The sequence below is a fragment of the Taurulus bubalis genome (assembly GCF_910589615.1).
Source record: "Taurulus bubalis genome assembly, chromosome: 12".
NCBI lineage: Eukaryota > Metazoa > Chordata > Actinopteri > Perciformes > Cottidae > Taurulus > Taurulus bubalis.
The window spans coordinates 6,569,423-6,582,678 of record NC_136600.1 but is presented as its reverse complement, the minus strand read 5'-3'; the positions used below and the strand labels follow the sequence as shown (position 1 = coordinate 6,582,678).

General features: G+C 42.0%; 1 protein-coding gene across 1 annotated transcript in view; it reads left to right on the top strand.

The window, feature by feature from the left end:
- me1 (malic enzyme 1, NADP(+)-dependent, cytosolic) overlaps window positions 1-13,256 on the top strand; it is a 72,442-nt gene that overhangs the window by 52,773 nt on the left and 6,413 nt on the right. The window contains exon 6 of the mRNA XM_079227107.1: window positions 6,192-6,295. Within this exon, the coding sequence (XP_079083233.1) occupies window positions 6,192-6,295 (104 nt within the window). The remainder of the gene's footprint in view (window positions 1-6,191; window positions 6,296-13,256) is intronic.

Below are 13,256 nucleotides of genomic sequence, written 5' to 3'. Positions count from 1 at the left end.
ATCTCTTAAAAGATGATTCGAGCTCTGGGCAGGGCAGCACGTGCATCTGCAGCCTTAAACAGACTAAGAATAGTCTGTGTGCACATCTAAATATACACAACTCTCGGCCAAAGGCGTGGCAGCCTCAGATGCATGTGTGCTTGACACAGCTGAGCTCAGCCTGTCAGTAGCTGTCCCGCGTCTTCCAAGACTGTCTTCACATGACTCAGTCCCCGGAGTTCTGTTTCCCTCCAAGCAAATGTCCCAAGTGGATTAAGAATGAGGGATGTTGCTGGGGACGAATGGCTTTGTAAATACAATTACATGTAATTGGCAGAACGTATATGCAAGATTGGTTAGACTGGAAAGAGACTAATCTAAACTAAGACTAAATCCCTTGCATTATAACAACAGAAACACTGCAGTCTTCATATATAATATAATATACATTGGCCGTTTTAATGCCATTGGAGCTGGATTAAGAGAGCAAAATCCTCTGTCATTCCACCATGTCTTCATAGACCTACAGTACAGTATGTAGCTCTACATTTTGACCTCCACTAGCATATCTGTGCGTTCTAAGTTTCCACATTGAGCCTACTCCGTTTGAACGATTCTGGGTAAGCGTGATAATATCATCTGCAGATTAGATTCTTGGGTGCCCGGCAGCGGTTTTAGACATTTATGGGCAACACAGCACAGCTTTAAAAAAAATCTGTCTCATAGTTTGATTTGTTCCAATTGCCTCAATCGGCCTTATATCTGCTGCCAAAATGGGGAGAAACCCTTGTTTTGTGTCTCTTCTTCCTATTTTGGCAGCAGATATGTGTGTGAGTCTGTTGCAGTTGAGGGAGCGCTGCTGGACTTCAACCATAACATTTTAAAATACTGTCGGGAGAGAATTTATAGGAATAGTTCAGCTTCCACTGATTGAGTAATACCACTCTTGTGCCTGTGTTAAGTGTTTAGCTTGAGCCGTGCAGCTAATGGCCTCGTGGGAACAGCCCGCTTGGTTCGGTGCACAACTCAAAATTACGTTTCCTAACACCTCAATAAGCTCACTAATGAACACATTGTAACTATTTTTTATATCACTGCTGAGTATTGTGCAACTCGCAAAATAGCTGTGGATACTGGGTGGGTAGATAAAGTGTTGTTTGTCAAGAAAAGATTTTACCCGGCTCCAGCTCTACGCTATGTTTAGTTTTGGGCAGTAACAATTGCTGATTGGTAATTACTTTTTTCAGTAACGAATCGAGTATACGCCTAAAGCTTGTTAGAAGCTCAAGGTGTGTGAGGCAGTTAGCTCCTATTTCAAAAAAGAAGAAATGCAACTCCAAAATTGTAAAAAACTAAACTAAAAAGCTGCTCCACGTGGTCTTGCTGCTGTTAAGCCTATTCGGCATCACCTGGTTTTGTTTAAGGTTGGAGGTTGTGTGAAATGGATTTCTACAGTGCCGCTGTGTGCGGTCGCCCAGGGCTAACGTCAGGCTAGCTGATAGTAATAAGTAAATACCTATTCCTGCTATATCATCATATCATGCTTTTCATTTATACATTTGTTAAGTACACAAGCTGTGACCTTGGGTTTGGAGTTGTTTGAGGGCAAATACATTTTGTTGTACTTTTTTAGTACACATTTAATCTTAAATCTCTTCTTTTGCGGGGATTTGAGACCATTAACTAGGGCATTACCAGTGATCCGTCAGCACCTAACAGAAAGTATACTGTATATGCACAGAGACAAACATTGTCTCACACATACACACACATTGTATTGTTGAATATGCAACTTTAAAAGAAATACCTATACAAGAGACTTTACTGTAGTCTGCCTGGCCAACTTTTCCACTGTTCTCTTATTCTAAAGAGATGACAGGCTCAATGAGTTGTAATGGGATAAATAGGCTGTGTGTGAGTGTTTGTGTGTGTGTGTGTGTGTGTGTGTGTGTGTGTGTGTGTGTGTGTGTGTGTGTGTGTGTGTGTGTGTGTGTGTGTGTGTGTGTGTGTGTGTCATATGTGTAGTCCTTCCCTCGGTACCCTGCCTCAATCTGCCGTGACTGAAGGCATGATCGGAGCAGATGGAGGTGGGAGGCTATGAGGTAGTGGTAGCTCCAGCTAATTATTAAAATTACTGTTATTAAGGGATTATATTTGTCCTTGAGTGGATATGGGGGTAGAGAGAGAGAAGGCAAGCGGGCAGACATCCAAGCAGTTGAGTACATGACCAAGACTTGAAGACAAATAATGTTTTGGAATACAAACTCCCAACTCCTCATCTAACTCTTGGCAAGAAAATGATTTAGCAAATACAACAACAAGTAGAACTATATCCTTTAAATATTTTATCAGCTCATGATGAGGCTTGGAGCCTTTCAAATGTCTGTTTTAGGCTTTTAGAAAGTGAGCCACTGTGTAATTGTTATTCTTTCTGCAAAGGAATGTGGTAGCTGTGTAATCTCATGAGAGAACCAGCAATAAGCTCTCACTACATGGACAGCTCCTATCTCCGTCTTACATTCAACACAAGAAGAAGTCCAGTTTGCACTACATCCTCCTGTTAACTCCCTGAACTCTATCCATCAGTGCTTGATGTCACCTGGAGTAACCTCAACACACACACACACACACACACACACACACATGCGCGCACGCTCACGCTCACGCTGTAATGAGAGTCAGTGATGTCATCTAGGACAATAGACTGTTTGTGCTTCCACGTGTCCAATGCCGGGTTTCTTTTACCTCAGTCTCTACCTCTGTCCGGGCTATTCTTCATCCCTGGTCTCGTTCCACTGCTTCGTTAAAACCAACTTATCATAGATGCTGCAGTCACAGTTCAAACGCTGATAGTTGCATGTCGAACTACTTAAACTCCCTCATTAAAAGTGCAGCAGTCATCAGTTGTGAAACAGTTTGCAACAGTGGAAGTGGAGCTGAGTGTGTCTCTCGCAGGCATGAACTGAATGCACAAGGACTAATCCCTGTCCGAGAGAGAAGAGTCTGTACGACACAAAGGACAGCTGAGCCAATCAACGATAGGGAATCTGGGACAGAAAGAAGACGAATGTTCAGCGCAGTGTCAACGAGGTCAGCCCACTTTTGAAACCCACTCAGAACTATCCAATTCACTTACCACGCAGCTTACTCTGTCACAGCGTGGAAACGGACCGAACAATGAAACAAATACTCAAGATCACTCAATAGAAGATGGTCATTGCTATGTCTCTCCTTGCATGCTCTTGCATCATCTTGTTAAATTACTACCTAAAGCACCCTCTGATATCAATCCTCCTCTCAGTGGGATCACATGAAAATGTTTTGCTTGTTTTAGTTACTGTTGAACTTGGCCAACTCTGGCCTAGGACAGTCAATTAAAAGCCTGCCAGGAAATGAGTTGTCGACTTCAAATAAATCGTGCCTTTATATAAACGTGCCTTTATATAATCCTTTTGAGCTGTTCTTGGACGTGGCAACTCTTGACCCTGCCATGGAAAGGCGGCTGTCGTGCTCATCTTAGTGGCACCCTCTAATTATCCATCTCCAGAAGTAAAGGTCGCCTGTCCCATTGAGGCTCGCCAACGCTCTGGATCAGTTCCCCGGCCCTTGGGGACGAAATTCCCCGGAAGTCAAAGTTTATGGAGTGAGGCAGATTTAGGCTATGAGTCTTTCCTCCAAAGTCTGTCTCGGTAGAAATCTACAGCTCTTTGTATGTTGAGACACAGCCATGTTGTATCAGGCAGGTGCAGCAGCATGTCAAAGACCTGATGGACTATGTGCCGATACCGCAAAGCAAAGTCTGTTAGGCAATCCATCACCACTGCTAGGTGACATTTACTTCCACTTAATTCATCACAGTCTCACTCTCTCTTTCGTTCTCTGTGTTGGTCTCTTTTTTCCCCCTTCCCTGCTGTATCCCTTTCAGGTGCAAAGGTCAGAGTTCACTCTATACTAGGCTCCTACATCACATACTGTATGTACACACTTCATTTGAGTTCATCCTTCTCCAGCAACAACAGCCAGTACAATTATGACCGGGTCATGATACAAAATTTATAATGTTTACGTAATCCAAAAATCTAAAGCATAGCATAGCTGAAATGTTCAACTACACCACACTTCCTCACCAAATTAATTTCTGAATGAGGCTATATATTAATTTCAGCATCATGGCTCTCACGATCGCACCACTTTGATTCAGGCTGAAATAGCTATTAGATGAATTGCCATGAAATGTAGTACAGATATTCATATTCAGAGGATGAAACCTACTAAGCAATCTTCTGACTTATCCTCTACCATGAAGTTAAAGTTTGTATTTATCCAGTAAAATAGTTTACAATAATTTCAATGATTTATAGTGGTTGCATGAGGTTCTCATGCATAGTCAGTGTATTACCTACATTAGATGAAAGTGGACACACCCCTAGATCGGAAAAACCAACAGGAGTACCAGCTCAGGAGCAAAGCAATGTACTGGTGTGGATGGGAGCAGCATCAAAGCATGTTAATGACACTTACGTTTAAATATTTGCTATATTTAGAATATTTTCACCTCTTTATACCTTAAAAATGAACGACATTCCCATCAGCCTCCGCTGTGATTTGTGTTTTGTGCTCATGTATAATGTTTTCATGCTGACACACTGAACTAAAATGGTGAACATGGTCAAATGTCAAGACTGCACAGAAATCTCGGAGCAGTTTGTACTGGTAAAAAAGCTTCTTTGGCTCTGGAAGGTGCTTTTGTTCATCGGAAGAAATACAAATTACATCATCAGGGTTATTTGGACTTGAGACATTGAACATGTTTAACACAAAGTGTTACAAGCTTTGGCCATCATGTCCAAAAGACAGGTGGGCATTTACAAGACAGTATGAATTTGCATTCTGGGAAGTGTAGGATCCTCTGTGTTTGGGACTTGGCACACACTTGGGAATGAGTGGACATTTTCACTTCAGGTACTTAGGTTTTTATTAGTCTATTAAAAGCCCCCCAAACTTTATGGAAATGTGTTCCCTTATAGCTGGAGCACAGTCAAGTCCCACACGATGGTAAAGCTTTTTTTTTTACAGGTCTTTAATTTCCTTATAATTTTGTAGTTACTTTGCTGAAGAGAACGATGCACTTTGGTACTCACTGTAGTGGAAATGGGAACTTTCTTTAACGCACCAATGAAATCAAAATGTCTAAATACTCACAGTTTGATAAATGAGTGTAGGCCTACTGTTTATAATAGATTTAATTGCATCACATTACAGACTTCGGAGTCAAGGGTTTAAAGGGTAACTGCATGGATTTTACACATCAAAGCATATTTCAAGGTTGCACAGACAAACTTCTACCTTTCTTCAGATGCAGTAATACCCCCAAAGCATTTTTCAAAGTTTGAAAATATAAATACATCTTGGGGTGTTGAGTTTGAAAGAAGTGATCTTAGTGGCCTCCTCATCTCTGTTTGAGGCTAGCAGCTACTTGCAAAACACACCCAAATCACTCACCAAAGTAAGCTGCTGAGTTGCATTGTGGGTAAGGTAGGTTTTCGACGAGGAAGAATAATGCATGAAACAAAAGAGGCAGTATCTCTGGTTCGGTCGGTTTGTTATGCAATGCTAAATCGGCTGAGTACTCTTTTGAAACAATTCCTCTTGTACATACGTGGAGTTACTAACTGGCACAGTTAACTTGAGCAGCTTCAACAGCAGCGGGGCTGAATTCTTCATCAGGAGCTCTTCCTCACTCCATGTTCTCGATTTACATGAATCGATACCAAAACCACTGATGTTACATAGCAAAATAAACTGCACAGCCTGGCCTTACAAGAGCATTGTACATGTGTATAACACAATTCAACCATACATATTAACATAAACCATGAATATGGACTCAAAAGTGACTTGAGAGAGCTCCCCAAGTTATGGAAATATACATTTTCATATCCTCGCTTTATGCCACACATGATTAGCAAATCTTTCTGGAAACTTTACGACCTACAGAATCCGCCAATACCGTCAAATCCCTTCTCAGACAAAGCCTCAGCAAGATATCAACCACGTTGCATTTTTTTCCAGCCAAAAAAACAGTTGGGGCTCAACTGGGGTTAAAGAGGTTTTAAAGACCAAAATATGAAGTGGTGATGAAACTTCCTATTAGTTTTCACGTTCTCTGCTCTCACCTTCCCTCTGTCCTCTGACTCCTTGTGTTTGTGCAGGCGCTGCTAAGGGACCCTCTCTACATTGGGCTGAGACACAAGAGAGTGCGAGGCCAGGCCTACGATGACCTGCTGGATGAGTTTATGACGGCTGTGTCAGACAGGTAGGATCATATGCAGTCTACTATTGTCGCTTTTAACACAAACAGCACATGGTGCCGTTAAAAGAAATATGTGCAGCGGTTCAGCATCGTCGGTGCATGCAGTGTGCTGGAGCCAGACCTCGTGGGACTCAACGGTCTGGAACTTCAGTCGCAGATGATTTGTTTTTGCCTTCTTTGAACTACATTTTGGTTGCTCAGCAGTGCCAATCAAACCTCTGCCCGCTGGCTGAATGGCAACTTCAGCTTATTGAAAAGTGATCAGAGTGACTTGGTTACCATTAATGCTACGGATTTCAGTGGCGTGATCATCTCCCGACAGAATTATGACAGCACAGCTAACCCAACTGTTCAGAAACCGGTTGAGCTGATCACTGATATAATATGTATTTTGAACCTGCTCACAATGATCTGTCTATCTTGCTCGTTAGTCCACGGAAATTCAGCCAAATTGGACTCTTTCAGTGGTGATAGGAGAACTTCTCTGGTTGCTGTGAACTAGGGCTGTCAAAATTGCTCAAAAATGACGTTTGAATATTCCCTTTAAAAAAACACATATATTCGAACATATTCGACTTTCTGGTTGCGCATTATGCACGTCAATAACAGGGCAAATTAATACAACGAGACATAACTACTTGTATAGGTAATTTATTTAAGTTTAAACATATTTAACAACATATTACCTACACAAAAATAAGTAAATGAACTTGTGGCGGACGGCGCAAAATACGTATCCAGACGTGGCTGTTTCTCTGAAGTTCCACATTTTATGCCATATTCTCTTCTGGAGATGTAGCCTCAAGTTGCTTGTCGTTGAATGGTAAGCTAACTCTAGCTTACATAGCTTACACACTACTTTAGTTGTAGGCTCAACAAGTTTCCCATCAACTGACCAAAATCCGAAATGTTTCCAGACATCACTCTTTAGATTTTTCGGGGTTAATATCACTTTTTCTGCTGTGGTCAAGCTGGGTTCTGCACTTTCCGCCATCTTCCACGCAGGTCAACTAGGGTGACCAGATTTGAGTTTGTGAAAAAGAGGACACTTCGTCGCAGCCACGGCGGGGGTTGCCAGATTCACGATAATTATCCTCCAAAATACTTTTTTTTACATTCAAATATTAATTTTCACATTCGAAATTCTGTTTTTAACAACTATTCGAATATATATTCGAATTTTGAATATTCGTTGACAGCCCTACTGTGAACAGCATACAGTATTTAGAAGTGAAATGCATGATTATTCCGAATGCAAAGTGATTGAACAGCGAAGCTTACAGGAATCTGTGTGTTGATTCCAGTGGTGGACGTCCAGGAAACACACCTCACCATATCTTCCCCAAGCACAGAGGATGCATAACTCACACTTGCGGTGTCGTGTCATGTTCGATTCAGCGGTGGTTCACAGTGATGGGTCAGCTTTGGCTTGCCTGACTTAGAGGTACACGGGGAGAATGAAGTGTTTAATGTTCCTCGTACACCGATCGTATCTTTTTCCCTCCTTCTCTGAACTGAAATGAGGTGCAGTCATGCTGATGTGCTTCTTGCAGTCCTCCACTCAATGAAACTTTTGTATACTTTTGGCTTTCATGCATGCCGACACGTCTGCGTATCTCTGTGTCCCTGTGCGCCATGAAGCCGTAACACACACACACACACACACACACACACACACATAGGAACACACAAGAGTCCAGTAGGAGAAGCCTGGGCCCACTCCAGCTGGCAACAGGAAGCCATGACTCTAATAACCGGGTGGCTTCTCAACTACAGGGAACAGCGGAGCTTTTTCCCCAAAGGGGCCAGATTGGCGGAAAATGAGTAATTATGGGCTCAGAGATTGAATGAATGATTACAGCTCTGCAGTCTTTTAAATATTATTCCTATTTTGTTTTTCTAAGAAACTGAATGTGAACTGAAATAGTTCAGATTGACTCATCATCAATAAACAGCGGGAGTAAGGAGGGATTTTTTGTTTATTTTTTAAAGCCGCCGTTTAAAAGAAAATTCCACATTTAAAGGGGAATGATGCAACTGTTTGTTTCAGTGTTTGAGTCAAGGCTTCTCCAGTGACTGCTCCTGTTGAATAATTAGCAGGTGTTGTCTCCTGCTCTTGTCTTCAGGCAAAAAGGAATGATCCCTTAATCTCATTGCCACTGCACACAAGGCTCAGTAAAGGTTTCAAAACTTTGAACTCAGTATTTTCTGTCAGGGAAACACAAACCTTTTTCATCCCCCCTTAATCCCTGTTGTATTTTTGCTGGTCTGTGCAAATTTCTCTTTGAGAATCCCGCTGCATGAAGCTGACGAGATGAAACTGGAGGGATGTGCTGGAGTTGAAAAGCGCTTTTAGTCACACGGCATTAAGCCGTTATTGTTTTACAAACAGATTATCTAACATGTTAATAATTGAGTTATTTAGCTCTAGAGGTGCTGGTCGGGGTTTTTTGTTCTCTTTGGAGGGAGCCAAGTTTCCAGTGTTGGTGCTAAGCTAAGCTAACCAGCTCTATGTTTACTTATCATCTAACTCTTGGCGAGAAAGCCCATAAACATAATTCCCAAGCTATTCAATGAAAAAACAAAAGTACAAGTATTTTGGCCCTCAGGTTGATAAAATGAAAAGTATATTTTAATGTCAGAAATGATTGTACGGTGTTTGACACAACACTCTCCATACGTGCAAGCAATAACTACATGAACGGCCTCAACTATTTTAAACTCTTGGCACCAAGAGAAGATAGAGCACAGAGAAAAGGCCGATGGATGGATGAAAGGAGCAGGAGAGGAGAAAGAATGGAGAATGTGCCTTTGTCTTCTACGACGGCTCGGGATTTGAGAAATAACGTGTGCTGAGAGATGCTGGCTCTCAGGAGCGCATGAGGGGGCCGGGGATTTATTAAGGTTCAGCCATGAAGCCCTGTAGGGTGTGTGCGTGTGTGTGTGCGTGTGTGTGTGTGTGTGTGTGTGTGTGTGTGTGCATGTGTGTGTGTGTGTGTACACATGTATGCACACAAGTTCGACAGCTGTGTTTGGACAGAGCACCCTTGTGTGTGACCTTCTTCTGCAGTGCTCCGACTAAGAATCACTTCTCCCTCCCCGCCCACCAGTTCATACGACATCCACCTACTTCCTATTAGCCGGTGGATTCAGATTTCATCAAGTCTCAGGTGGAGCCGGATCGTGTTTCTTGAAGGAGCCGGGTCACTCGTTGACTCCCCTGTCCAACATCGGCCCAGACTTGACGCCAAAGTGATTCAAAGAGTGATTCTCCATGTGGGAGCGTGTCTCGTGTCTCACGCTCTTTTTCATGCTGTCAAACAATAATATTAATGTCACAAGCAGTTATTCTCAATACAGTGGACTGGTATTAAGACACAGTGAAAGTATTCCTCCAGGAAACAATGAGACCAGGTATTTCTCTATCATGCTGTGACCCGTATGGGACATCATAAATCTCAGCAGTATAAAGGTTTCAAGCACAAAGGAGCTCTGTGTGGTTCTGCTAGCATTTCGCAGATAGCTTAAGCGGCCCAGCGGCGAGAGAGGCTTAACATCTCGTCTGCAGTGTCTTGTCTGCTCGTCTGGGTGCTTTTCTCTTTCCAGATGTCTCCTGCGGGAATATCAAATAAGTCAAAACACCTGCCTTCATATAGTTTATGCAAATGAATGGTGAATGTGAGTCTGAACGATTTCACAGGTGAGGATTTGACATGTGCTCAATTCACTGATTTTAAGTGGGCGGGGCTTAGTTGGAAGAAGGTGATCTAATTTACTTCGGAGCACAAATCAGGATTAGGCAATATTTCCATCGAAATATCTGATTGACAGGTGTGGGATTGGTTACCAGGCAAGTGTGATGAAAAATGTGATCGTGTCATACCCACAAGGTCCGGATGAAGCTGATGGGACTTTGTGATGATTAAGGCTTTTGATCGCTTTTAGATCACATCCCAGGTTATACTGTGCACCTATTAAACAATCTATGCATATCCAAAAAAAAAAATCATATTTTGTATTCTATTTATATTGTTATCAAAATCCAATAATCTTTTTATTCCTGATAAAACAAAATATGCCGCGTGTTCCCGTAAGCTAGTGCAGATCAATTTCCAACAGTAATATAATGACATCCATTCATCCATCATTCGTGTAGCTCCACTAAGAACAACCCGTTTCACATGCAGGTAGTCATGTGATCCACTGTTAATATTGATTATGATCACTTGTCATGAAGAAACCTACAGCTGGAGGGGAAGCCAGTGATCGGGGTTTAGTGTTGCAGGTGTTGGAAGAGTTTTTCTTGCTTCTGTTTTCTCATCGTCGTGGCGGATATGAGTGCTTTCCCAGCAGGCCCTTTTTGGTCTCAGAAGTCACTGAACAGACACTGCTGTTGACAAAGCACCAGACAAAGAGACGGAAAGTGATCTCACTGCCAGATCTCATCTGCAGGGACACACCATCTCTTTATTTATGTTTCTTTATAACAGCCATGAGAGGTGGAGCAAAGGCACTGCTTTGGCAGCTGACAAGTCCTGAACTTTTGTTTTGAATTCAAAGTTACTCATTACCAAATGTAATGCTATTTCATACATTTAAATACAAAACGAATATAAATAGTAACAATAAAATGAATAATAAAATAAACCGCATGAAATAAGGGTTAACGAAATTGCTTTTAGGAGTGACCTAGAAATAAATCACACTCTGAATACTCATTTGTGAGTGATAAGCTCTTAATACTGATTATGGCCAATCACATTCACTATAGTTTGTTTATAAGTGAAAGTATGAATTGAGATCAATTATTATTTATAACTGATGATATGACAGGATTTAAATTCTCTTTCCTAACATATAGTTCTGAACATCAGATGGATCCATTTGACCCCAAAACTAGATAACTGTTTCCCAGTATTTTATCATCTTAAAGACATACTCGTATGTATGTTATGGCTTTAACAGTACATCTCTCTTCCATGGGGCCTAATGTTTAGGTTCAAAGCTAAACAGAATCATGCACACCATAATGATAAGTAATTCATATCTAAATTCATATCCATATCTATATTTTACAGTGTAATTCCCTGAAGTAATGTTCATGTATGAATTGTAACTGTGCAGTGTAATTAATGAGACAATAACTTTCATGGCACTTTGAGCACCTTTACCACATTTATTTCCAGTTTTCCTGTGTTGTTACCCAGCTACAATAATTCGGAGCATCGTCAAGGACAGACTTTCGACACAATAGGGACGACGAACACAAATGGCCAAAGAGGAGTTTGGTTCTTGGCAGAGCACACACACACACACACACACACACACACACACACACACACACACACACACACACACACACACACACACACACACACACACACACAGACTATCTTTATGGCCGAGGCCGTTGACCAAAGAGCTTTCTGCATTGGGTAGATGTTCCTTTCTTTCCGCAGCGCCACAACCACAGATAGTCACTCTGTAGTTTATGGTCAGCGGATGCCCATAAATATGTGTTCACAGCTCAGTTGTTCTCAGGTCTTTGTCAGGACTCTCTGAACTTTCTGGGCTGACATTTCAAAATAGAACATAGAATTCAATGTGTGACATTGTTTTTCACTCTAATATGTCAACTTAAAGTCTAATCCTCTTCGTCTTTACTGTGAATAGTCGCAGCATGAGTATCAACTTCGGCAGAGAGCTACGCTCCTGCATCCATCTCTTTGGGCTTTCTGCTTAGGCAGGTTAGTTCTGCGTGAACTGGTGTGACCTCTCCAGCGGCGAGTTGCACCAAACCATACCAGAGGGCGCCTGTCTCCGTCTCCAAAAGCCCCAACACAATGAAAAAGTTTACAGCTCCCTTCTTGGCCTCATTATTCCTCCTCCTCTCACAGTCTCTCTGTGCTTTAGTGCTGCTCTCTGCTTGATAGGAAACACATTTCTCTCCTCGTCACTACTGCCGTGTTGGCAGTAAGTCAGCCAGGCTGTCCGTCTCGCTATCAGAATCGGTGTCTTGCAGTGTGGCAGTGAGGATACTCAGTGACCCGGTGATGGCGCTCTCTCGTCAGGACATTAACTTTTATTGCAGTTGAACTCAGGTCGCTTGTCATCCTGCATTTCTTTCTTGCCCTGCTTCATCCTCGTCTTCCTGAAAGTTTAAGCAGTTTAGCAGCCACTGTAACAAGTGGGAAACAGCTTTCGTGAATTTAACAATATCCTCCTTTTCCTTCTGAGGTGGGGTTTCATGAAAAGAAAGAAAGGTAAAAGGCCGAATGGAGAAAAGAGAGGAAAACCGTTTCTTAACTGGGATAAAAAGGCTTGGCCTGTCCCCAATTTCCTCTGCCACTCACTGAGACATGATCTCTGGTGTTTTTAATACAGGTTTCAGACAACCTCACCCTTTCCTCCCATTGTCTCTAGCTGAGAAATAGATGTAATAAAGTTATAGGCGTACTGCAAAACTATGCTTTCAAACAGCCACTCAAATGGCATTCGCTATCCCAACTACTTGCAAAACTTTCTCAGCCGTTCTGTCTCTTAATAAGTCTTTTTTTTAATCCTACGTTTAATGCAACCTCACTTTGGTGAGCGGATCCCTTCAACTGACCATTTGCAAAACTCCTTTCCCAAACAGGGAATGTCCAATCACAGCTCAGCAACCGTAAGGCAAAGCAGTTCTGTCAAGCTTTTGTGTGTCAAGAGGAAAGCTGTATTAAGAGCCATTTATAGTACTGCAAGAGCTTTGAGCCTTTACCAAACTATATAACCATCTCCATCTGCTCTAGCGTGAACTTCAAACATTAACATGTCCGGCTAACTAGCGCACTGAAGTAGCCTAGCATTGTTTCCAAAGCATTGAGTTTCCGGTCATTATATTGGATCTTTTTGGGATTAAAGGAAGTTAACACAAAAGCCTTTTCTCAACTAAAAAGCTTTGTTCGCTAGGTAGCTTGAGCTGATC